Genomic DNA, 27,883 nt, shown 5'->3' on the forward strand with positions numbered 1-27,883 from the left:
ATGATCTCACTAGAGACATCATAAATACAGGCATATCAGAGGATTTTATTATAGGTGGATTGGCCATAAAATTTTAAGTTGTCATTTTTAGGTCTCAGTTTTTTACTATCTATACACTTAACTATAAAACAAGAAGGTATGGTTCTTGAATGATGGCATTTATAGCAGAAAGTTAATAATAACTAACCTTCTAAAAAATACATGTCCGTGGAAAAACTTTCAAATGAATATAATTTCGGTATCATTTTTAATAGGTTTAAATTACATCTATCTGGGGCTAGTAACAGAATTCTTTGGTGGTGGCTCACTATAAAATATTGTATTGGAAATCTGCAAATTAAGCAACTGTTTCTTATGATATGCATCATCTTCCATATTGGCATGTTCATCCAGAGATTTTCTTATATGGTTCTTTAATTCATCAATTCCTTCTCCTGTAATTGCAGAGATGGGGATGATATGTTGGAACTCCATGGTCCTCTCTGGAATCATGTTTTTTTCAAATAAATGCAGAAAATCTGAAACAAGGAACACAAAACTAAGCTGATTTTCATTGTCTTTGAAATTAAAACTATGTTAGAGGTCTGATTTATGAATCAAGGTACCAAAAACTTATTTTTAATCCTTTTTTCCTTCCCTCATTAATAAGCTCTCAGAAACTTGTTTTTACAAATGACAATGGTAAGATTCTTAGCACATGATAGGTGCTTAGCAAATATTTGTTGGATGAATGTATTTTAAACCAAATTAAGTATGAATAAAAGATAATCATATATGATTTACTTACAGAAGCAATAAATTTGTTTTTTTTGGAGGAGTTCAATGAAATCAGGCAACACAGATTTTCATCATTCATGACTGGGATATAGTAGCTTTCCCCAGTACACAGGTGTACATGCTGCCCTTTAGCTGCCCTAAACTACAGGATTATTATCACTGGTGTTAGGAGCCATACTAAAATTGAAAAGGTTTGGCGACAGTTCAAGGGGAGATCATTTCAGATGAGTCCAATCTATCACCCCACAGAGGCTGACAGCTATTATATTAATTTTTCCTCTTCCCTGCCCTCAAGACAATGGGAAGGGAGATGGCACACTGATGGGATGGGTTAACATGGATATGAGCTGGAAAGGCTGGACTGAGAGAGACCGTACAAGTCAACACGGAGCTTCAGTTCTGAGATTCATATGTCTGCAAGTAAGTCCAAAGAAGCTAACTCAGGAATTATCACTGAGGGCACTATATTTTGTTTTATGACAGTCCAAGATAGGCACAAACAAGAGAGTTACCCTCCCTTCTGATACCTCCTCTGAAAACTCCCTTTTCTGCAAGACCAACCAGCAATGACCTCATAAAGCAAGTGACATTAAAGAATAAAGAGTACTCAGTAGTTCCAGAAGTATTTATATCCTGAAAGTAATTTATTAACTCAAGGACAGCTCCAATACATAAATTACGCAGGGGAAAGATTTTTTCGAGGGAGAAAGGATCTTCTGGTGATGTGTGCTAGTCCTAGTACACTATAATTTATTTCCCCCCTTTCTATCAGAAGGATAAAAACAGAGAAGTTAGTACTATTTAAAAACATACTGGCCACCTTCCATCCACCCGACTTTTCCTCATCTGTGAAGAGGTCCTCTACTAGACTCAGAAAAATGAAAGCATCATTACTGTAGGATAGGAAGTGTTCTACAAAGGTAAATACTCAAAACTGTGGAGAGTCCCTTTAAGTTCCTTTACACAAAGTGGTCCATTTAGGAACAAATTTCAAACAAATAAATCCTTTTGCAATAACAGCATCTATTTTTCTATGTCACACACACGTAGGTACTCAAGTTCTTTTTAGAAGATTAGCACTCTTCACAGTACTTTGCTGGCATTGCAAAGATACATACCTCTTTAGAACTATTTGCTCTGGTTTTAAATTTATGGTGTATTAGGGGAATGAAGGTCTAGAACTTGTGAGGTATGTTTTTTTTTTTTTTTTTTTTTTTTTAAAGATTTTATTTATTTATTTGAGAGAGAGAGAATGAGAGAGAGAGAAAGCACATGAGAGGGGGGAGGGTCAGAGGGAGAAGCAGACTCCCTGACAAGCAGGGAGCCTGATGCAGGACTCGATCCAGGGACTCCAAGATCATGACCTGAGCCGAAGGCAGTCGCTTAACCAACTGAGCCACCCAGGCGCCCCACTTGTGAGGTATGTTAAAGTAAAAGAATTTACAGGTAGATGTTGACTTTCTCCTTTTGTGATCCAAATCCCATTAACTCTTTAAGGGCCCAGTTTAAATTTTACTTCTTCATGAAGCCTGACTTTTCCTTTTGTCTCTTCTAACTTACTGCCCATATCACAATTCTGAAACTTGATAAGTATTATGTTACAATGTTATTGAAAGTTTCATATTAATGTGTTCTTTCTTCAAACATAAGTTTTTTAAGAGTAGCAACTGTCAGTTTTCTTTTCCATTGATTATACCACTTAGCACTCTCTGCACCCAATAGGTAATCATTAAATTGGCATTAAATGAACAAATGGGTTTACCTTTAGGATTCTGGAGTTGATTCATCAGTACACGGAATTTATCCTGAGCACCTGGCAAGTCCATTTTATTAACTGCCAGGAGTGCAGGTTTTGTCTGAAGTTCCTCTTTGTACAACTCCAATTCCTTCAAATCAAAAAAGAAAAACCACGTAATTTTATTAAAGAATCTATATAGATTATCTATTTAGTAATATCTTTCTTTACTTTGTAGGCCTAGGTAATCTAGAGCGCACTCACATTTCTGAAATGCAATAAACCTCAACAACCACAAAATTAAGTGACAAAGAAAATTCATAAAATGCTCACTGGTTAGGTCACATGTTAATATATTTTAACTCAAATGACATCCTAGAGACATTGTGATCTGTGCATAGGGCCAAATACAGATATCTAGACTTCTATTAAGCACATTGATATAATTCAGAAGTAAATAATGACAATCTAATGCTATACTTATATTATTCTTGGAAAAAGTAAGTGTGCTTAGGAGTCAATCTTCATGACCATGGATTAGGCAATGGTTTCTTAGCTATGACACCAATGAACAAGCAAAAGAAAAAACAGACAAGGGCGCCTGGGTGGCTCAGTTGGTTAAGCGACTGCCTTCGGCTCAGGTCATGATCCTGGAGTCCCCGGATCGAGTCCCACATCGGGCTCCCTGCTCAGCAGGGAGTCTGCTTCTCCCTCTGACCCTCCCCCCTCTCATGCTCTCTCTCTCTCTCATTCTCTCTCTCAAATAAATAAATAAAATCTTTAAAAAGAAAAAAAGAAAAAACAGACAAACGTAACTTCATTAAAATGTAAAATTTTGTGCTTCAAAAAGTATCATAAAGAAAGTGAAGACAAGGGCACCTGGGTGGCTCAGTCGGTTAAGTGTCTGCCTTTGGCTCAGGTCATCATCTCAGGTTCCTGGGATGGAGCCCCCTGTCAGGCTGCCAGCTCCCTGCTCAGCGGGGAGTCTGCTTCTCCCTCTCCCTCTGCTCCTCCCCCCTGCTCATGCACTCATTCTCTCTCTCTGAAATAAATTAAAAAATTCTTTTTTTTTAAAGGTTTTATTTATTTATTTGACACAGAGAGAGACAGCGAGAGAGGGAACACAAGCAGGGGGAGTGGGAGAGGGAGAAGCAGGCTTCCCACTGAGAAGGGAGCCCGATGCAGGACTCAATCCCAGGACTCTGGGATCATGACCTGAGCTGAAGGCAGACGTTTAATGACTAAGCCACCCAGGCACCCCAATAAATAAAATCTTTAAAAAAAAAAAAAAAAAGTGAAGACAAGTGAAACGGGAGAAATATTTACAAGTCATGTACCTGATAAGGGACTTGTATCCAAAATATACAGAACTCTTACAACTCAACAATAAAAAGACAAGCAATCCAATTTAAAAAATGGGCAAAGAATCTGAACAGACATTTCTCCAAAGACATACAAATGGCTGATAAGCACATGAAAGGATGCTCAACATCATTAGTCACTAAAGAAATGCAGGTCAAAACCATAATGAAATACCACCTCACCTACTAGGATAACTAAAAATAAAAAACACAGACAAAATAACAAGTTTTGGCATTCTTGTGGAAAAACTAGAACCCTCACATACATTGCTAGTGCAATTATAAAATGGTACAATGGTGCAACCACTCTGTAAAAGTCTGGCAGTTCCTCAAAATGTTAAACATTGACTGACCATATTATCTAGCAATTCTACTCCTAGGTATATATGCCAAAGAGAAATGAAAACATGTCCATACAAAAACCCGTATTCAAATGCTCACAGGAGCATTATTCATAATAGATAAAAAGTGACAAGGATATAAGATATACAAAGTCCTGGAGGTAAGCAACATCATGTTGTGCTAGAGAGAAATCATGTGGCTGAGAATAGAAAGTAAGGCAGGAAGGGCAGAGATGAACTGCTAGGTAGGAGCCAACCCTTGCCAGACCTCAAAAACCATGTTCAGGGTAAGACTTTAACCTAACAACAGTGGGGGACCATTGAAGTGTTCTAAGTAGAGAACAAGCATCAGCTTGGTTCTTTCACAAAGATCACTCTAGTGGCCATAAAAAAAAAATGGACTGGAGAATGATATTATAATAGCATTGTGTGGTGACAGATGGTAGCTACACTTGTGGTGAGCATAGCATGATGATGTATAGAGCTGTTGAATCACTATGTTGTACACACCTGAAAATACTGTAACTGTGTGTGTCAACTAAATTTCAATTAAAAAAATGGACTGGAAAGAAGTGAGACTGGAAGCAAGGAGATGGCACAGGAATATTTAAAGCATTCTAGTGAGGGGGACTGATGATTATAACAATGTGGATGAATTGCAGAGAGATTTAGGATATAGAACTGACAGGGCTTAATGCAGGTGGTGAGAAAGATAGAATTGAAACCAAACACCCTAGTTTACAAGACTAGTAAAGTTCAGTTGTATACATATTAAGTTTGAGAATGTAATGGGACATCCAATGAAAGATACCTATTAGGCAGCCAGTCTAAAGAAAGACCAAAAAGACGTAGGTATCAGAAACAGATTTGGCAGTTATCAGCATATTAACTGTAACTGAATGCTACCTAAAGAATAAACAGGAAAGAGCATAAAAAAATAGACTGAGCGGGGGTGCCTGGGTGGCTCAGCTGTTAAGCGTCGGCTTTTGGCTCAGGTCATGATCTCAGGGTCCTCGGATCGAGGCCCACATCGGGCTCCCTGCTCAGTGGGAAGCCTGCTTCTTTCTCTCCCACTCCCCCTGCTTGTGTTCCCTCTCTTGCTGTGTCTCTGTCAAATAAATAAATAAAATCTTAAAAAAAAAAAAAAAATAGCCTGAGAGGCACCTGAGTGACTCACTTGGTTAAACGTCTGCTTTTGGCTCAGGTCATGATCCCGGAGTCCCGGGATCAAGCCCCACATGGGGCTCCCTACTTATCGGAGAGCCTGCTTCTCCCTCTGCCCCTCACCCCACTCGTGCTCTCTCTCCCTCTCAAATAAATAAAACCTTAAAAAAAAGAAAGATTGAGAAATAGTCTAAAAAGTAGGAATAAAAGTTCAAGCAAGATAAAGTCTGAGATGTAATACGGATTTAGAATAGAGGAGGATTTCATTGGATGTAATAGGTTGAAGAGTGGGTTAATATAGAACTGGAGGAAACAAGTTTAGATGATTCTTTGACATCAAAGCTTCAAAAAGCAGAGGTGGGATATGTATTTATTCTAATTATCTGTTATTTAATACAGGTCTATATGCCTACATATTAGACCAAATGCAGAACACAGTAAAACAGAAAACCTACTTTTGTAAGCAGTATTATGGTTTCAAAGGCAGTTCTGTATTGAGTTTGGGAAGAAAGCTGAAATCCAGAAATATCGACCTAAAAAAAATATGGGAAGAGACAGTTTTTAACATAAAAACAATAATTATTTCAATGTTTTGAAATGTTTTACTTTCTCAAGCCAAAAATAATTTCTCAATCTATACACTATTGGTAATGCAGTAATTCAAAATAAGTAAGAGAAACTGTGGTGTCAAGACAGCCATAATTATTCTGATAAAATTACAATCATTAATGAATTGAGAAACTAGTATAGATAAAACAATCTGTATGTACTATACAGACAATCTCATATATAGCTCTAGCACCACTAGTGAAGTAGGAAAGAGATACTATATAACATAGCAGTATGTTGACAATCTTAAGGAGTTAAACCTTGACAAGTATGGCCAAATTTACATCTGATACAGTAATGCCATTTCCACTGTATTATAAATGAAGATTACTTACTGTATTTTGACCCCCATTTAAACACTTAGTGGAGTAACATATGATAACTACCTTATCTTTAAATCTTATTATTATAAAAAATTTCTAGGAAAACTAAACACATTGATTCTCACATTCATTTGAACATTACATTGGTACACATATGACTTACAACAAACAGTAGTTGTCTAGTTCTTTCTATATGCTTGAGGAATTTGTGGCCCATTCCTTTGTTCATATGTGCTCCTTCTATTAAACCAGGAAGATCAGCTACTGATATCTAATACAAAGTTAAATGGTTTGAAAAAAAGAAAACAATTACATCCTAAAATTTTCATATTTCAAATACAGTTACTAATTTGTGATTATCATTGCATCTTTATAAAGCCAAGGTATTAAGAATCAAAATCGGGGTGCCTGGGTGGCTCAGTCGTTAAGCGTCTGCCTTTGGCTCAGGTCATGATCTCAGGGTCCTGGGATCGAGCCCCACATCAGGCTCCCTGCTCAGCGGGAGGCCTGCTTCTCCCTCTCCCACTCCCCCTGCTTGTGTTCCCTCTCTCGCTGTCTCTTTCTCTGTCAAATAAATAAATAAAAATCTTTAAAAAAAAAAAATCAAAACGCTTTGTTATCAGAAATTAGAGTCCCATTTTTACTTACTAATCTAACAGTTTAAGAATTCTAGGGATTAGTTGAACATTTATTAATCACATAAATTCTCTTTAGAATTCCATCAATTATATTGTTCAATATGAACCTGTCATAGAATTTCAACTTTATGAATTCTTAAAAGTATAGGATATTAATTCCACAGACATTGACTTAGTATAGCTCCGTAGTTTCAAGTTTTAAATTCCATATGTAATCGATTATGTGGCATAATTATTCCTTTTCTGTTTATGTTCTACCAGGAGGACTACTGACCATTTTTGAAAGTAAAGGATATAAGGTTCTTATAACTCCTTTTTGAAATTATAAGTTATTAACCATTAGTCTACATTTGTGGTTTTCAAACCTCACCGCACATTATAAACACCCAAGGATCTTTTATAAAGTAGAGATACCCAGGCCCTACCCCAAGGAATTTGGTTTCAAATCTCCGGGCCCCAGGCTTCATTTATCATTGTTGTTCTGAAGCCACCCAGTTAATTCTGATGTGCAGTAAGGGGTGAGAAGCACTGCTCTTCATATACTGCCCCTGTGGATAGGATTTCAGAATTTTAAAGGAAATTGTGGCTATGTGACAAAGCAGTCACACAGAAAAATACAACAGAGGTCTCATGTCCTGAAAATATTTTTTTTCATCATGTCCTGAAATTTTGTTTGCAGGTTCTCCACTGAGAATTTTGCTATTGAGAATTAAGTTTCCCTTAAAATATACAACGTTCTCTTTTCCTCTAAATATTGTTCTCCATATTCATACTATCCTGTATTTATAATTTTACTTATTATTCTATATAACTGCTGAAGTTTTTTTAAGTTTTTTACTGTTATATAACTATTATATAGTTATATATAATATAGGTGTTGTCCATTCTATGGGCTTTGACAAATGTATATCATCATGTACCCACCATTATCGTATCATACAGAATGGTTTCACTGCCCTAAAAAATCCTCTGTACTCTTCTATTCATCCTTTTTTTCCCCTTAATCCTTGGCAACCACTGATCGTTTTGCCTTTTCCCAGAATGTCACATAGTTAGAACCATACTGTATGTAGCCTTTTCAGACTGGCTTCTTTCAGTTAGTAATACATATTTGAGGTTCTTCCATGTCTTTTCATGCCTTCACAGCTCAATTCTTTTTAGTGTTAGATAATATTCCATTATTACCATAGTTTATTTATCCATTCACTTACTGAAGGACATCTTGGTGGCTTCCAAACTTTGGCACTTATGAACAAGGCTGCTACAAACATCCATGTGCAGGTTTTTGTGTGTATGTACGTTTTTAATTCATTTGGGTAAGTACCAAGGAGCATAAGTGCTTATCATACATTACACATTTTAAAAATTTTGTTACTTTCCTTTGTTATTTGTTTTTACTCTAATTATTCAAAAGATCTATAGTTATTCCTTATCAAGAAAAAATAAATTTTAATAACTAGACCAGAATCCCCTTCAATTAAAAACTTTTTTTAGGAAAGAAAGTTGGAATAAAATCAATTCCATGAACTTTAGAAAATGTTTTTAGGAAACAAAAATCAATAATCAAATATGGCAGTAAAATATGGACTTGCAATGAGAACAAACAGAGATCAAAGAGATAAAGAAGATTCTATGCTGTAATGATAAACCGGACCTAAACTTTGGAAGGACAAAAAGTTATATTTTTATACAATACTTTACTATGATCGTGCTTAGCAGAATTGATTCGATCATGGTCTCATTTACCAAAAACAAAATTCTGGTACTTTTTCCCCCCCTAACACCACAGAAACAATCAAATATTACAAAGTCCAAGTACCAAAAGCAAGTACTTTCACTTCTAACCAAGTGTCTTATTTTAAAAATACTCACCTGTTTGAAATCGTTATACATAATCTTTCCAAGTTGAGGCTTTAATGTTGTAACTAAAAGAAAATAACAAATTAAGGCTAGAAAAAGGCTGGTACTCTCAAAACTGTCTTAGCATTATGTATAAAATAAATAATACTTCTTTTTTATAAACAATTTAATTCAGATTATGTTCTCATTTGTTGGAATGGAAAATACAATTATAATCTGCATAGGCATAGATCTAATCTAATTAGTGGGCTTCAAAATTCTTTGCTTGTACTTTAAGGAGCGTGATAAAGGTGATGGTGGGTAGAACAGAATTTAGGTTTCTATCACTGGGTCTGTGGGTGAAATTTGTTTAGTCCTTTCTCATTCATTTATCCTCAAGCCTCATCAATTCTGCACTAGCCACCTTCCTATTCCTATGACTGAACTTTTCTTCCTCTTTCCTTCTCAAGAGTCCCTGTATTATAACAATAAATATTGGGCATGTAATTTATAGCAATTAGCCCCAAATTAACTCTATTTCATCAGAGTTTTAGAATGGCTTAATTGTATTTTCCAGGTTAATGGATGCTTCTGTATCTTTTTGTTTAATGAGGGCAGAGATTCTATCACATTTATTCATTACGTGGCCTAAGCATATTTCATCTAGCTACCGTAACAGCCTAACTATTCTTTCCAGACCCATTTATATCCCACACCAATCAATTTTCTATATTATATGCAGAGAGATCTTTTTGAAAAGCAAATCTAATCATTTTATCCTTTGATTAAAAGGCTATCAGCTGCTCTTTAGACATAAAGAACAAATAAAGCCTACCTGGTCTATATGATATGGTCTCTACTTACATCTCCCACCTCATCAATTCCCTCTTTCCCTTACTACATGTTCTCTAGACACACAGATCTCCCTGCCACCACAGAGCCTTTGTGTACCATGCTATTTCCTCTGACAGAAGCACCTTTCACATCCACTGTCTGTCACTGATGAACGCATGTATTCTTCACACCTCAGCCCTGGCATCACACTTTCCCAAAGAAATTTAAAGCAGCTACCTACTCTTCCATAGAATCATAATATATTCCCCCACAGTCAGGTGTGATATATGTGCCTTTCCCTACTAGTCTGTAAGCTCAGTAAGAGTCCAAACAGTATCTGTTTCTGCTTACCAGTCTTTGTAACTCCAGAACCCACTGCAGTTCACAGAAACAAATACTTGTTAAATGAAAGAACAGTGCTTGATAAAGGGTAGGTGCTCATAAAATCACAACTAAATCAAATAAATGAATATGCAAAGGAGAAACAAATGCAAAAAAGCAAGTGTCTGAAAAGTACTAGGAACTTTGCTGAGGGCTAAAGAGATTTCAAGGATTAATGGGAAATGCATGTATTCTAGCGGCCAAGAGTTTTCCAACTAAGGCCCTCAGAGTTGTCACTTTATTCATACTCAAAGAAAGATTAGTCTTTAAAAATTTACCACCACACATTAAAACACACAACAAATGATACTTACATGCATAATCTGCAATTGCAGGTTTTGCATGAGAAACCTGACCTAGCAAAGAGGATTTTCCAGCATTTGGGAATCTGAAATGAAAAAAATAATATATTAAAACAAATATTAGTATTATTAATAATACTTGCTTATCTCTGAATTTCTAACATTTCAGGAAGTAGATTTCTTGAATATTTCCGGGAATAAAAGTAGAATATAAATTAAAAATAATCCTGAAAAACTTGAATGAAATATACATATGAAAAAAGTAAAGAGATATTCATGCTGGGCACTAGAGATGCTTTAGTATTGGGAGTAAATAATTCAATTATCTTTAAAAAGCCTGCAAATCATAGAAAAACAAAAAGAAACTAATAAAAATACCAACAATCCACTAATTCTAGCCAAACAATGACAAAATATTGCTTATATTGCTTTGTAGATTTTTCTTTAATATGTTTTATATGGACATTTCCAAATACATACAAAAGTAGAGAGAAGTACTGAATCTCATTTAGCAATCACCTAGCTTCAACAAATAACACATTCCCAATACTTTTTTTGAAGTTGGTTTGTACAGGGACTCACCTAAGGTCCATGTATTACAACTGATTGATGTATCCCTTAAATTTCTCTTGGTAAAGGTCTCCCCCCATTTTGTTTCCTCTTTGCAATTTTATTTTATTTATATTTTTAAAAAGATTTATTTATTTGAGAAAGAGAATGTGTGCGCACTGCAAGCACAAGCAGGGGAAGGGGCACGGGGAGAGAGAGAATCCTCAAGCAGACTCCCCGCTGAGTGTGGAGCCCCACATGGGGCTTGATCCCAGGACCCTAAGACCATAACCATAGTGGAAATCAAGAGTTGGCTACTTAACTGACTGAGCCACCCAGGCGCCCCTGCAATTTTATTTTGAAGGAAACTGGGTCATTTGTCCTGTAGCGTTTCTTTCCCATAGCCTGGATTTTTTTTTTTGCTGACATCCCCATGATGTCCTTTAGCATGCTCCTTTGCCCCAGTTTTTCTATAAATTGTTAGTTTGAGATAAAGCCTTGATCAGGTTCAGTTTGATTTTTTTTTTCTGGAAGATTACTTCATAGTTGGTTGGCCTGCTTTTTAAACTGAGTAATATAAGGTGAACGCCTTTCAAGGGCACACTGTAACTTACTTAATTTCCTATTGTTAGGCATTTAGGTTATCTCCAATTTTTTACTATTATAAAGAACATTGCAAAAAAACTGTATGCAGCTAGAAGGACATATACCAACATTAACAGTCACCCCGAAGTGGTAGAATTAATAGATAACTACTTTTTTCTTTCAGAAAATTTTCTTTTAGCATTTATTGTGTAACTTTTAAAACTTTAAACACTACAGCTATTATCCTTGAACTTTCATTTTAAAGATTTTACTTATTTGAGAGAGAGAGAGAATGAGCACACGAGCGGTGGGGCGTGGGGGAGGGCAGAGGGAGAGGGAGAAGCAAACTCCCTGCTGAGCAGGGAGCCCAATCTAGGGCTCAATCCCAGGACCCTGAGACCATGACCTGAGCCAAACCGACTGAGTCACCCACACGCCCTTATCCTTGAACTTTTACATACACTTTTAATCTCTTTTTTGAGATACATTTTTTATCTCTTTTTTGAGATACATTTTATTTATTTGACAGAGAGAGACACAGCGAGAGAGGGAACACAAGCAGGGGCAGAGGGAGAGGGAGAAGCAGGCTTCCTGCGAAGCAGGGAGCCCGATGTGGGGCTCGATCCCAGGACCCTGGGATCATGACCTGAGCCAAAGACAGACGCTTAATGACTGAGCCACCCAGGCGCCCCTTAAGATATATTTCTTGATAAGAAAATACTGAATTACAATATAATTAAAATGTATATTGTTTTAAAGGCTTTGATTTTATTGCTAAATTTGCCTTAGGAAAGGCCCACCATATATGAAAGAAAGTACTAGGAATGAGAGTCACTTAAGAGATGATTTCCTCGGGGCGCCTGGGTGGCTCAGTCGGTTGAGCGTCTGCCTTCGGCTCAGGTCATGATCCCGGGGTCCTGGGATCGAGCCCCGCATCGGGCTCCCTGCTCGGCCAGGAGCCTGCTTCTCCCTCTCCCTCTGCCCCCACCCCCCAATTGTGATCTCTCTCTCTGTGTCAAATAAATAAGTAGAATCTTAAAAAAAAAAAAAAAAAAAAAGAGATGATTTCCTCAATTCCATTCAGATACTTTCATTAAATTTATCCAAATAATATTTATTAATCATTAACTTGTATCAGGCAATATACTAGGCATCAGAAATACCGCAATCAATGAGAGAAATGTGATCCCTGCCTTCACAGCTTTCATTCAAACTGGAGAAAGCTCTTCTTACAAAACATGCCAAACTTTCACTTGGACTGATGGTATAATATTTTGGAAATATTAATCTGAAATTCTATAAAAATTTATAACCTCTTAGTAGAGCTCTTTTAACATTCAAAATAAATCTAATTAAAATATCTCATTAAATATATCTTCCTAGAATGAATTTTAAGTAAAATTAGGTGAGATATTTTAATGACTCATTTTCCTGTGGAAATAGAGTATTGTCTTATATCTTATTATACCCAGGCCCCTGTAACTTTCTGAAATGCAAATTGCAATAATTTTTATTCATGATTATCCCTAACTAGACTTGCTTACTTCTTTCCATTATCCTCATATTTTCATAACAGTATTAAATGCAGAAAAATGCCAGCGACTATTTCCAAAGAGATCAAAATATGAGAAAAAAAAGGATGTTAATGGTTGAAGAAATGATAATTGAGATTTTTCCTGAAAAGTACTTAATAAAAATTTTAGAGGCTGAAATCCAACCTATGCAAAGATCAGATCTGACAACAGCAGTACAAATATCTTTCTTTCTTCCCACCTTTCTTCTAAATTTCAGTTCATTCCTGAAACCAGCAAACAGGTATCTGTTTATGCTGGTATACACAGTAGTAACTTTTTAAGAACAGTTGCCTAATTTAAAAGCACTAAAATACATACGTTAAGCATTGTACTTAAGAAACTTGATGCTTAAAAAAAAAAAAGTGATGCTTTAATTATTGACTGTAATATCAAATCCACTTCTAAAAAGCTTAGTATTTCATTATATGTACTCTCCAATAAGTTGGCAATGTAATGATGACAGCAGCTACCATTCATTCATTAAGCATCATAAATCCAAGGCATGTATTATGCTGTAAATGTGTTATCTTACTCACAACAACATTTTAACAACATCTCCAGCCACTATTAAAAATGAGAAAACAAAGGCTTAGAGACGTTCCAAAATTTATCCAATATTTTCCAGGTGGTCTCCAGAGGATATGAGATTCTAACCCAAAAAGTCTCTCACTTGAGTCCCCCATCCTCACCCGATGTTTACTACTCAGCCTTGTGAGGCTCTTCTTAGTCTGCAGAGGTGTCTCTATGGAACTTGAAACACATTTTTGTAACAAATGAGACTGTGAATGGCGAGATTCTCAGTCTTGTCCACAAAATCTTACTAAGCCCACAACGTTGTGAAAAATATACATTATTACAGAAACTATGCCTGATAATATTGTTTTATGGAAAAGACTAAATGCAAATGACAAGCTTGAACCCCAGGATCACATCTTTCCCTGTTATGTCAGCAGGAATGGGGCCTTTATGAATTCTAAGCCACTGATGTTAAGACCTAGTAGCTAGACAGGCATGGCAAGAGGTGAGGGATTCAGACTGATGACTCTAGTAAAGAAGCAGTGAGATGGCTGGAATGGTAGATAAAGAGAGTTAGAAGCTATATAAGGCGAGGAATGGAACTGGAAGTTTGAAGTAGAGCCAGCTATAAGGCAGTTTTTCCTACCTTTTTCTTAGGTGTTTCATGTGACTACTGTGTAATGCTGAAGGGGGGCCAGGCAGAGAGGGAGAGAAGAAATGCAAAGTTGAAGTCTTCCCTTCCTTTACCTACTTTCTATCTTGCTAGCTGTCCCCCTCAGTCAGGTGCCAGTACTGCAAACCCTACAGCTAAACAACATTGTCTGAGAAAACAATGGAAGCCTGTGAAAGAGGACAACACTGGGGGGGTCTGCAGTACTGAGAATGGACAGAGCCTAAGTAAAGCATGAAGGACAGGAAAACATCATATCGAGATCCAACTTGGTGCTCAATAGTGTCTAAGTCTGATGGTTGAGACTGTCTGTATTGGCCATTAGCCACCTGATCAACAATTTAGTGATACCTCTATTAAGGCTTATAAGAATAAGAATATCTAAATCATTTTTTCTCTTTTTATTTCCTCCTATACACTTCATAAAATGTGGTTTGGAATTTTAATTTTATTCCTTAGTATCTGGTAACTTTCTTTCACCTTCTTATACTACTGCATTTGATTGATTTTTCTTTCTTGATTCATTCCCTACCATTCCCACTAGCCTACTCAATTGCTATGATCTTCCTTTCTTTTTACAAATAAATATTAATTGTGAAACTCTATGTTTACAATATTAAAATAACTATATTTAGCAGCATCCTCAAAGTATACAAAAAACACACAAATTCCATAAATAACACTGGTCCCAAATTACCATTTATATTTATCTCCTACTCATGAACTCTCTCTCTGAAATTGTAAAAATAAAAATACAAATGATACTTACCCCACTAGGCCTATATCAGCTATAAGTTTTAGATCAAGGTGAATGACTCGTTTCTGGCCTTTCAGTGGTAAGAAATTAGTGAGTAATTTACCGCCAAGACCTCCTTCAGCTACCAAAATTCTGTCTTTCTCTTTATTGAGCTCTCCTTAAAAAGACAGAGAAAGATACTTAGAACAAAGATTACTAAGTGAGGTTAATCACTAACGACATTTTTCGTTCAGAAACAGATGCCAAAAAATTCCAATTTATAAATCTCAAGAACTGTATCTTTACAATAATCTTAAATCTAGTAGTTAATTTTGAACGTTTTTAAAAAAGATTTATTTATTATTTGAGAGAGAGAGAGCGCCTGAGTGAGCACCTGCACACTGGGGGGTGAGGGGGAGGGCCAGAGGGAGAGGGAGAATCTCAAGCAGACTCCCCGCTGAGTGAGGAGCCTCACACAGGGCTTGATCCCAGGACCCTGAGCTGAAGTCAAGAGTGAGACGCACAACCAGGTGCCCCTTAAACAACTTTTTTTTTCCCCCTTGAACAACTTTTATATAAAGTTTTCAAAATCTATAAATTAGCAGTTAAAATAGTTTTTAAAAAATTTAAAGAGGAGCTATTCCCCACAGCTCCCAAACAATTTTAGAAAATATGTACACTTTTCACAACCTTAGAATCTACAATACAGGGGCGCCTGGGTGGCTCAGTCATTAAGTGTCTGCCTTCGGCTCAGGTGATGGTCCCAGGGTCCTGGGATCGAGCCCCACATCCGGCTCCCTGCTCTGCAGGAAGCCTGCTTCTCCGTCTCCCACTCCTCCTGCTTGTGTTCCTTCTTTCGTTGTCTCTGTCAAATAAATAAATAAAATCTTAAAAAAAAAAGAATCTACAATACACTTACCTATAATTTTACCATTTTCATCAGTTACTGAAATACCCACAGGTACAGGAATTTCACAGTCTTTTCCTTTAGACCCTTTCAGTGCACTAACTCTACAAAAAAATAAAGCTAAATTAAAATAGGGAAAACCCACTATATTGAATGGACTATACTCAAGCAAATATAATGGTTTACAAAGACTAGCAACCAACTTGTCTTGTTAATGCAGATGTTAAATGGCCAAATATCAGAGGAAAAGAAAATTATCGCTATTTATTTGCATTCTAGACTACCATATAAAAACAATAAAAATAAAATAAAAACAAGTAATAATAATAATAGGTAATGATGTAAGTTACCAAGCTAACTGCCAAGCCATTTTAACTCATAATGAACTAAAATATTATATGCCTAAAATAGAGAGATCATTGCTATAACACAAAGAAGCTAGAAAAAAAAATGGAAAATCCATTAAGTAACAAACATTTTAACAAATTGACCTCAAATAAGAGTACTTTAGTTATAAGAGACTCATCTAGCTACTCTCACACTGCTCATGATAGAATTAATTGGTACAAACTTTAACTAGCAATTCTACTTCTGGAAATTTATCCTAAAAAAAATAACTGAACAATCATGTAAAACACTATATATACAAGGATATATATTACATTGTGACTATAACAGTGAAAAAAGTCTATAATTACCTAAATAAATGAAGGCCAAAAAAGTTATTTCCAATAGTATTTTAGTATGCAGCCATTCTGAACAATTCTCTGGCATGGAAAAAAAATGTTAACAGAAAAGAAAAGGCTGGAAAATATTGTGCTCTCATTTTTGTACCCCCCAATTTTATATACATCCACATAATTACAAGCTAACTGCTACAAGTCATTTTGCATAAACATATAGAAAAGACTTAGGAAAGTCAAGAAAAGATTAATAGTGGTTATATATGGGTGGAAGAATTACAGGTGATTTGACTTTTTTTCAAATTTTTTTATTTTATCTGATATTTTTACAATGAGCTTGAATAACCTTTATGTAGAGATAAAATGAAGAAAAATATACAAACAAAAAGATTATACAATTACACAATGATAACCACATTAAGGCTATTATATAATCATCTCCCACTTATTCAGCCAATATGTACCAGGCACTATTAAAAGCTTTATTTATATTAGCTTAAGATTCAGGACAATCCTATGAAATAGGTACTGTTATTTTTTTTTAAGTTTTTATTTTATTTTATTTTTTTAAAGATTTTATTTATTTATTTGACAGAGAGAGAGAGACAGAGAGAGAGGGAACACAAGCAGGGGGAGTGGGAAAGGGAGAAGCAGGCTTCCCGCTGAGCAGGGAGCCCGATGCGGGGCTCGATCCCAGGACCCTGAGATCATGACCCGAGCCAAAGGCAGTCGCTTAACCAACTGAGCCACCCAGGTGCCCCTTTATTTTATTTTTTTATTATTTTTTTGTAAAGATTTTATTTGACAGAGAGACACAGTGAGAGAGGGAACACAAGCAGGGGGAGTGGGAGAGGGAGAAGCAGGCTTTCTGCGGAGCAGGGAGCCCGATGCGGGGCTCGATCCCAGGACCCTGGGACCATGACCTGAGCCGAAGGCAGATGCTTAACGACTGAGCCACCCAGGCATCCCTATGTTTTTAAAGTTTTAAAATTCCAGTTAATTAACATACAGTATATTAGTTTCAGGTGTTCAGATTCAACACCTACATATAATGCCCGGTGCTCATCAGGGCACTCCTTAATCCTTAGCAGCTATTTCACCCATCCCCCCGCCCACCTCCCCTCTAGTAACTGTCAGTTTGCTATTTCTTGGTGTGCCTCTCTCTTTTCCCCTATGCTCATTTATTTCTTAAATTCCACACATGAGTAAAACCATGTATTTGTCTTTCTCTGATGTATTTCACTTAGCATAATACTCTCTAGCTCCATCCACATCCTTGCAAATGGCAAGTTCTTATTCTTTTTTATGGCTGAATAATATTCCATTATATATGTATACCGTACCTTCTTTATCCATTCATCAGTTAATGGACATTTGGGCTCTTTCTGTAATTTGGATATTGTTGATAATGCTGCTATAAACATCGGGGTGCATGTATCCCTTCAAATTAGTATTTTTGTATTTTGGGGGTAAATACCCAGTAGTGTGATCACTGGATCATAGGGTACTTCTATTTTTAATTTTTTGAGGAACCTCCATATTGTTTTCCAGAGTGGCTGCATCAGTGTGCATTCCTACCAATAGTGTAAGAGGGCTCCCCTTTCTCTACATCCTCGCCAACACCAGTTGTTTCCTGTGTTGTTAATTTTAGCCATTCTGACTAGTATGAGGTGATATCTCATTGTGGTTATTATTAGTATTTCCCTGATGATGAGTGATATTGAGCATCTTTTCATATATCTGTTGGTCATCTGTATGTCTTCTTTGGAAAAGACATGTGTTCTGCCCATTTTTTAACTGCGTTGTTTTTTGGATGTTTAGTTTTTATTAAGTTCTTTATATTTTTTGGATACTAACCCTTTATCAGATATGTCATTTGCAAATATCTTCTCACTCCATAAGTTGCCTTTTAGTTTTGTGGGTTGTGTGCTTCACTGTGCTTTTTATTTTTATGAAGTCCCAATAGTTTATTTTTGCTTTTGTTTCCCTTGCCTTAGGAGACAATCTAGTAAGAAGTTGCTATGGTCAATGTCAAAGAGGTTACTGCCTGTGTTCTTCTCTAGGATTTTAATGGTTTCCTGCCTCATATTTAGATCTCTAATCCATTTTGAATTTATTGTTGTGTATGGTGTAAGAAAGTGGTCCAGTTTCATTCTTTTTTCATGCTGCTGTCCCGTTTTCCTTACATAATTTGTTGAAGAAACTTTTTTTTCACTGGATACTCTTTCCTGCTTTTTCCAAGATGAATTCATCTATAGTTGTAGGTTCATTTCTGGATTTTCTATTCTGTTCCACTGAGCTATGTGTCTGTTTTTGTGCCAGGACCATACCGATCACTACAACTTTGTAATATAACTTGAAGTCCAGAATTGTGATGCCTCCAGCTTTGCTTTTCTTTTTTCAAGACTGCTTTGGCTATTTGGGGTCTTTGTGGTTCCAAACAAATTTTAGGATTATTTGTTCTAGCTCTATGAAAAATACTGTTAGTATGTTGATAGGGATTGCATTAAATATGTAGATTGCTTTGCATAATATAGACATTTTAACATTATTTGTTCTTCCAATCCATAAGCATGGAATGTTTTTCGATTTCTCTGTGTCATCTTCAATTTCTTTCATCACTATTTTATAGTTTTCAGAATACAGACCTTTTACCTCTTTGGTTAGGTTGATTCGTAACTATCTTATGGTTTTTGGTGCAACTGTAAATGGGACTGATTCCTTGATTTCTCTTTCTGCTGTTTCATTACTGGTATACAGAAATGCAGATTTCTGTACATTGATTTTGTATCATGCGACTTTACTGAATTCCTGTATCAGTTCTGGCAGTTTTTTGGTAGAGTCTTAGCAATCTTAGAGAAAATCTTACAGGTCTTCTACACAGAGTATCAGGTCATCTGCAAATAGTAAAGTTTGACTTCTTCCTTGCCAATTCGGATGCCTTTTATTTTTTTGTTGTCTGACTGCTGTGGCTAGGACTTCCAGTACTATATTCACTAACAGTGGTGAGAGTGGACATCCCTGTTTTGTTCCTGATTGTAGAGGAAAAGTTCTCAGATTTTCCCCATTAAGGACAGTATTGGCTGTGGGTTTTTTGTATCTGGCCTTTATGATGTTGAGGTATGCTCCCCCTCTACCCCTACTTTGTTGAGGGTTTTTATCATAAATGGATGTTGTACTTCATCAAATTGCTTTTTCTGCATCTTTTGAAAGGTTCATATGGTTCTTATCCTTTCATTTATTAATGTGGTATATCATGTTGATTTGCAAATATTGAGCCACCCTTGCAGCCCAGGAATAAATCCCACTTGGTCGTGGCGAAAGATTCTTTTAATGTCCTGTTGGATTTGATTTGCTAGTATTTTATTGAGAATTTGCATCCATGTTCATGAGGGATTTTGGCTTATAGTTCTTTTTTAGTGGTCTTTGGTTTTGGTATCAGGATAATGTTGGCCTTATAGAATGAATTTGAAGGTTTTCCTTCCATTTCTATTTTTTGGAAAAGTTTGAGAAGAATAGGTATTAACTCTTCTTTAAATGTTTGGTAGAATTCACCTGAGAAGCCATCTGTCCCTGGACTTTCGTTTGTTGGAAGTTTTTTCATTACTGATTCAATTTCTCTGCTGGTTATCAACCTATTCAAGTTTTCTGTTTCTTCCTATTTCAGTTTTGATAGTTTATATGTTTCTACGAATTTATCCATTTCTTCCAGGTTGTCCAATTTGTTGGCATATAGTTTTTCATAATATTCTCTTAGAATTATTTGTATTTCTGTGGTGTTGGTTGTTATTTCTCCTCTCTCATTTGTGATTTTATTTATTTGGGTCCTTTCTCTTTTCTTTTTCTTAAGTCTGGCTAGGGGTTTATCAATTTTATTAATTTTTTCAAGGAGAAATAGGTACTATTATTATCTCTACTTTATAGTTGAAGAAACAGACACTTTTATACAGATCTTGAACACTTTAAAGGTATTTACATGTTGAAGGCATGGCTTCTTCAGAGCAGGAGTTTTCAATTTTCAACTGCAACTCAGTAAGAAATGATACAGTCATTCATACATATGTATATATACATATATACATACATATACATGTACACACACAAATCATATATATGTATGACTTTAAAGTTTTGTGAAACCGTACTTACTACGTGATATGTGCTAATGTTTCCTATTCTACTTTTTATATGAAATCTAATAAATTGATTTTACAACCCTATGGCAATGTTTTTCAAAATGCAATCATAATCAGCATTTAAAATGAGATAGGTGATTGCTGTACAGCAATATGAATGTAGTACAATGCCACAGAACTGTACACATTAAAATGGTAAATTTCATGTTATGTATATTTTCCCAAAATAAAGGAAAACAACAATGTACAATATGCCACAGAACAGAAAACAGAGATAATACACATGTTTGGGTAAAAGTATAAAATGTTTCTCAGTATGGGTGGCACTAAAAATGGTTTGAAACTACCATATTAAAGAATTGAAAGACACAGTCTAAAAACACTACTTGAGAGTACTTAAAAGGGAGTCTAATAGTTGAGCTCTTTTTCCCATGATTAACTTCTTCATATCCCAAAAACTAAAGCACATGAACAAAAAGAAGAGAAGGGAGTTGAGATTTATACTCAATAGGGAACAATCTCTGTAGATGGAAGGAAGTGAGTTTCGTTTGAAAAACAGAAAATGAGGAGAGGTGGGAGTAGGTGCGAGGGGTGAGACTGTACTGAGAAAGCTCGGTTGTTTGAGGTAAGGACACAGCCTGGTTGGAAAGCATTCTTGAGGTAAAAGGGGAGATAAATGAGGCAATGTGTAGATACCAGTAATATAAAAAAACTCCCTTGTATTAAATATTAAACTCCAAATACATATTTCAAAAAGTTAAAATACCAATTTTCAAATCAATCATTTATGATTTTAACTAACTTATACAATGCTTTTGCACTGCAATTTACAAAGCAATACCTTAAAATCACAGCATGATATACCCTACCCCATTGTATGAGTTCATCTTTGAGTCTACTACATGTAAGATACTGTTTTGGTATCTTGTTTACACTTGATCCTCAAAAAGTGTGTGCTGAATTGAACAAAATAGACACTATCTCTGTTACCACTGCAAAATAAAAATAAATGATAGCTCAATTTCATCAATCCAAGAATCTCATCCTTTGGTCCTACTGCCAGAAACAAAATGTCATATAAGGTAACCTGCAAAACTCTTGTAGATTTCTGAATATTGATAAAAAACAACATTGAACAATTGATTATAAAAATAACATTGAACATTGCATGCCATAGCGGGCCATAAAAATGCATCTTAGATGTGACTGCAGGGAACATCAAAGACCTATGGCCCCAGCTGGTATGCTCTGAAATCTTAAAGAGATGATGCTTCCCACAGTCTACTTCCAGCCAATTACCTGGTACGGCAGAGTTACTATGGCAGCCCCTTTGTAGGAGACAAGGATTCCTCTGATGGGCAACTTCTGCTTAAGGAGTCACCATCAGCTTTGCCTAAACTTTCTCAGAACTGTACAATGGACTAAAACTTTGCCCTTCCCTCTCTCCTTCATAAGGCTTAGACTTGCACAGTGGTCCGACAACTTTCCCAACTTCCTTCAGGTCCCTCCCCAATTTGCCTTTATAGATGTTTTCCCTGGAAATCTCTTGTTCATCAAATCCTACTTTGGTACCTGCTTCTTGTAGGACCCAAATAGAGACATATGATGGCATAATTCATAAAACTATAAAATAGTTCATTCAAATTCTGGCATTCAGTAAGTTTATTCAACTTCTTGGCTTAATCAACCTGAACTCCACAAGATAAATAAGACTGTTACCTCCTCCTTTAAATTCTTCCCTAGCTCCCATGACATTAAGTCTCTCCTGACTCTCTATTTTAGATCACACTTTCTGTTTCTTTTCCTTAAATGTTGGTGAATAACAGAATTTGATCCTCAATCCTTTTCTCTTCTGTAATGCACTTACTCAAGTCCATGCTTATGATCAATAAATTTATCTCTAGACCTGACCATATTCCTGAATCACAGACCTGTATTTCAAGTGCTTGCTGACATCTCCAAGGGCCCTTCACAACTCCCTTTTTCTACATCTCAGATGCCACTTTCTACTGCAGTCCTTCTCAAAGAATGATACTATCATCTACCCACTCCTCAAGTCAAAACCAGGAAGTCATCCTTGATTTATCATTCTCTTTCAATAATCCATCAATCACGAAGTCTTATTTATTTTACTTCTTTAATATAGTTCCAATCCATCCATTTCTGTCAATCTAATTCATTACTGAACTAATGTTAACTGAGTATCTACTATGTACCAATCACTGTACTAGATATCTGGGAAGAAATGATGATCTAAACTGTTACGTTCCCTGTCCTCATGGACCTCAATGGTAGTCTGGCAAGAGAGCAGACATTGATCAAATACATGAGAAAATGGAAAATTATAACTGACGTCTTATGAATTAGAACTTAGACATGTGAGTTCATATTGGAATCCTGACCTAATCAAGGAGATCAGGAAAGACTTGAGCTTAAATCTAAAGGATTCATAGGAGGCAGCTGGATGAAGGGGAGGAAAAAGCATTACAGAAAAGATAACACAAACAAAAGCCCAGTGATAGAAGACAAATACCAGTATAAGATACTAAAAGAAAGCCAACATGGCTGGAATGCAGAACACACAGAACATAGAGGGAGATGAAACTAGAATGATGGGTATAGGCCAGACACTGTGAACTTCATCATTTCTGAAATATTGCAGTATTCTCCAAATTGATCTCCTGTCTCTAGTCTCAATCAACACCTCTAATTCATTCTTTAACCAATTAACCCTAGGGTGATTTTTCTAAGACATTAATTTATTAATGTCACTTGCCTATTTAAAATCCTTCAATGACTCCCCATCACTCTAAGATAATCTTCAAACTCTGTAACACAGCATATCAGGCTCTTCATGATCTGGACTATAATGTCTTTATTTTAAAATAAGCCACCCCATTTGTACCACAGTTATGCTAGAAATAAGTATTATTTCACCAAACAGTTTGTTCCCTCCTAATGCACTGCCTTTATAAATGTTGTACACTTGCCAACACACCTTTTCCTGCCTTGATTATCTGGCAAAGTTCTATTCCCCTTTCAAGACTTGGTTCAAGCACCACTTCCAAAATAGATAACTGAGTAAGATTTTTCTTCAATTTCTTTGTAACGAAAGAAAAAGTTCTTTTCCTATTTTGAGGGCGGCATAATATGTTCCATAAAAAATAACAAAAATTTATAAAAAATAAACGGAAGGTTTTGATGTCACAGAGAGAAGACCAAATAAGCCAAAGGAAAATACACAAGGGACTTATGAGTGAAACAGGCTCTAAATCTTAAGATCCTGGTAGAACTATCGGTGATGGTAGGGTGGGTAGAACAGCTGAGATTTGAAAAAGGTTTCCTAAAGATTGCTAAAAATTTAATTTTAGAAGAAAACAGTGAAGATTCAGACCATTTTTCTGAAGTGCAAAAGAATATAAACAGACACTGAGAGAAGAAAAGGATAAAAATGTTTAAAAACTCCAAAACATTCCTTAGTATCTACCTTTTATCTTTACTAGAGTCGAGACAATTATTGTAGACTTTTGCTCATTTACAAATATAGACTATACTTTCCTTCAAATTACCAGTTCAATTTTGATCTTCTAACTCTTTTTTTCCTCTGGGAGGGATTAATTTTCTAAAATCAAAGTCATTCAGTAAATACTTACCGACTATTTGCTCCTTCTCCAGCCACAAACCGTTTCTGAGGATATTTGTCTTTAAGTTGTTTCAAAGTCATTTTGTTATGGGCTACAACCCAGACGTCACCACCTTTTCCACCTTCTCCACCTAAGCGAGGGTAACCCATTCCACCACTTCCTCCTCTGGTGAAGAGTCTTAGGTTATCAATGAAGTTTCCATACTTAAAAAAGAGAAAGAGATCATTTGTATACCAAACATGCTTACCAAGTTAGAACACCTAATCCTCTGATCTCAGAGTCCTGGGATCGAGCCTCGCATCGGACTCCCTGCTCAGCGGGAAGCCTGCTTCTCCCTCTCCCAGTCCCCCTGCTTGTGCTCCCTCTCTCACTGTGTCTCTCTCTGTCAAATAAATAAAATCTTAAAAAAAAAAAGATCTTTTTCAATTGTCAATTGTTGTCCCACTTTCTGTCTCAAGGTTTCTGACACCGTCCCACTTTTTTTTTTTAAGATTTTATTTACTTACTTAATTTATTTAGAGAGTGCATGTGCGTGCAAGCACAGGGGAGGGGCAGAGGGAGAGGGAGAGAGAGAATCTCAAGCAGACTCCACGCTCAGCGGGGAGCCCAATGCAGGGCTTGATCTCATGACCCTGAGATCGTGAGCTGAGGCGAAATCAAGAGTTGGACACTTAACCGACTGAGCCACCCAGATGCCCCTGTCCTACTTTTCAATCTAGACTTTCTCTTCCAGGTGATATCAGACTATACCAGTTAACTTTCACCTAGGTAAGATATTATCTATGTCTAGTCTGTTGGACATCTCCATCAGGAAGTAAGCTTAATAGTCTAAAGCAACCAAGAGCAAGATCTGCATTTAATTTATATTTGAAACCTCTCAAATATGCAACTCTTTCTTAGATATTAGTTGAAAGGATAATAGTCACCTTAGATACATGATAACATGGCAAAATCAAACTTTTCCTCAGGTAAATTCTGTTCCCCCAATATTCTCTCAAATAATGGAACCACAGTTTATCTAGTCATTGAGTCTACACTGGGGAATCTCTGACTATACCTGCTTCTTTTCTCAAAGCTCTATTACCTATGTCTCCTTTCTGGTGCAAGTGCCTTAGTATTTTGACCATTACATTGGCTCCTAAAATGCTCTTGCAATGTCTAATCATTCCTTTGACTCAGCCTTTGTCCTGCCGCCTGAGATATTTTTCTGAAAACAAATCTGATCTCTACTTATATTTCTCCCTACTCAAAAACCATTCATGTTTTTTTGTTATGGCTGCTTATAAAATAAAGTCTAAAATTCTCAGTAGTAAAAGTTCTTAACTGGGGCGCTTGGGTGGCTCAGTTGTTAAGCATCTGTCTTTGGCTCAGGTCAAGATCTCAGGGTCCTGGGATCGAGCCCAGCATCGGGCTCCCTGCTCGGCGGGAAGCCTGCTTCTCCCTCTCCCACTCCCCCTGCTTGTGTTCCCTCTCTAGCTGTCTCTCTCTCTGTCAAATAAATAAAATTTTTAAAAAACGTTAAAAAAAAAATTAACTTACTCTTCCAGTTTCATTTTCATTTGTCCAACCTCTACCTCTCCTTCCTCTCTTTGCTCTGTACTACATAATCTACTATCACATTTCCATGCCACTCTGCTCATGCTTTTCCTCCACTGTCATTTGCTCTTTTCTATCATAAGCCCACCCAAATCTCACATTTTCTGATGTCTCTCTTTATTCCTCTAGTCAACACTTAGCACTGACTTTGCTGGACTCTCTCAGCAATTAGATCATATCTTTATTATTATGCCTTTTGAAATCTTACACTGCATTTAGTATTTACTTGTTTTCCTCACTAAACTTCTGCAGGTAAAGATCCTATGTACTAACCTCTCAAACTATCAAAATTCCTTACAGAGTAATTTCTTAAATTCATGGTCTTTAGTCACTTAGCATAGGTTAAGTATCAAAAACATCTGGGAGCTTTTTCCAAAATATGTATAGTCCACTGACCATTCCACTATACTCTGGAGAAGGGGATAAGGATAGTTCTAACCAGCACACTTAGCAAAAGCTCCCTTGGTGATCCTGATGCAGTCTAGAGCTCAGATTGCAATGGATGGGAGCACAACAAAGATTCAAAATTCAGGTTTTGAGTATGCAAATACACCCATGACATAGAATGTTGTAAGGGAACAGGGTAGAAGGAACATATAAAAGATGAACTTGAGGGCTAGCCAGAGTATTTTTCTTGGAGGTGAAGAACTTATAATTTGATTCTGCCAGGCTAGATCAGAAATGCATCACATATAAGTGAATAGATTCCCCTTGTAAACAACATTTAGTGGAGGTGACTGTTCATGGCAGTAAGGCTACACAAGCAGCCTTTCAGAACTGAACCACAAAAAAAAAAAAAGAAGAAGCAATTTCTTTTTAGCTGAAGAATTAGTTACCTCATATACCCAAATACAACCTTTCACAAGTCTCTTTTCTACTGACTACCTATTTTCTGGAAAATTGAGGACTGGATGAAGTATGATTTAATTTGGGATGCCTGGCTGGCTCAGTCAGTAGAGCCTGCAACTCCTGATCTCAGGGTCCCGAGTTCAAGCCGCACATTGGGTGTAGAGCTTACTGAAAAAACAAAAAATTTCCAAACTCAAAAAAAAAAAAAGTATAATTTAATTCAGAAATATTACTAACCATGCCTCTCTCTCCAGTAAAAGAAAGTTCCTGTTTTTAAAGTTCGTTCAATGTGTGACACATTTCTTACTACTCTAGATTCATCATATTCAGAGGTTTAGAAACCAAACTTAAAATGAGTCTCTGACTATTGTCATTTTTAATGATGCCAGCAAGTTTCAAAACATTACTAGTAAGACTCTTTAAGATTTTTTCTTTAATTTTGAAGCAACTGTAAATTTTTACAGAAACGATGTCTAAAATGAGCACTGCATAAAAACTGACCTAAATTTCTTGCAAGAAGGCAAGCCAATTACATTATTTTCGTTTCCTGATGAAAAGTAGTTTTTAGAAAGCTCTTAAAAAGAATGCACTCCAGGAAAACATATATAGGAACTGGCTATGGATATTATTACCTAAAAGAAGAAAAACAGACTATTTGAGCCAAAAGAAAACGTCAACCTACACGCTATGTATACCACATTGCAAGTCTAAAAGGCAAGCAGGTTTCCCCAGCTCCCCATCCCACATGCACACAATTACCCTGAAGAACCGAAAACCCTATGCCCCCAAACAACCATCCTAAACCGTGCCAGGTAGATATACTCTTCTCACCCTTCATGGGCCAAGCCTGACTCCGGGAAGGGCTGAGACAACTATAGGAGAACCAAGTAGGAAAGAGGCCCCCAGAAAGAAAAAGGGGAGGGAAGGAGGGAGGAAAGGAGAACCACAGTTCTCAAGTGGGGCTACAGGCACCAAGCTCTGGGGAACAGGATGAGAAACACCAGTCACGGACCTTTCTGAACCACACGCAACTGCAATGCACCATCACTGCGATTTGCCAGGGCTCACTCCCGCAGAAGGTGTGCGCATCGAGGTAACGCGCGGAATTTTTACGTCACCACCGGCGGCCGGCAC

At 36.5% G+C, this 27,883-nt stretch overlaps 1 protein-coding gene across 1 annotated transcript; it reads right to left on the reverse strand.

Annotated features, from left to right (window-relative positions):
* Positions 1-27,883, reverse strand: GTPBP10 (GTP binding protein 10). Its single transcript, XM_032402218.1, has 10 exons — positions 27,762-27,883; positions 24,314-24,507; positions 15,854-15,945; positions 14,968-15,112; positions 10,317-10,390; positions 8,821-8,873; positions 6,474-6,581; positions 5,834-5,911; positions 2,540-2,663; positions 1-518 (listed from the first exon to the last, which is right to left on the reverse strand). The coding sequence occupies exons 1-10, from the start codon at positions 27,792-27,794 to the stop codon at positions 268-270; spliced, it is 1,152 nt and encodes a 383-aa protein (XP_032258109.1). The 5' UTR covers positions 27,795-27,883; the 3' UTR covers positions 1-267.

The sequence above is a fragment of the Phoca vitulina genome, unplaced genomic scaffold (genome assembly GCF_004348235.1).
Source record: "Phoca vitulina isolate PV1807 unplaced genomic scaffold, GSC_HSeal_1.0 scaffold4, whole genome shotgun sequence".
NCBI classification, from domain to species: Eukaryota; Metazoa; Chordata; class Mammalia; order Carnivora; family Phocidae; genus Phoca; species Phoca vitulina.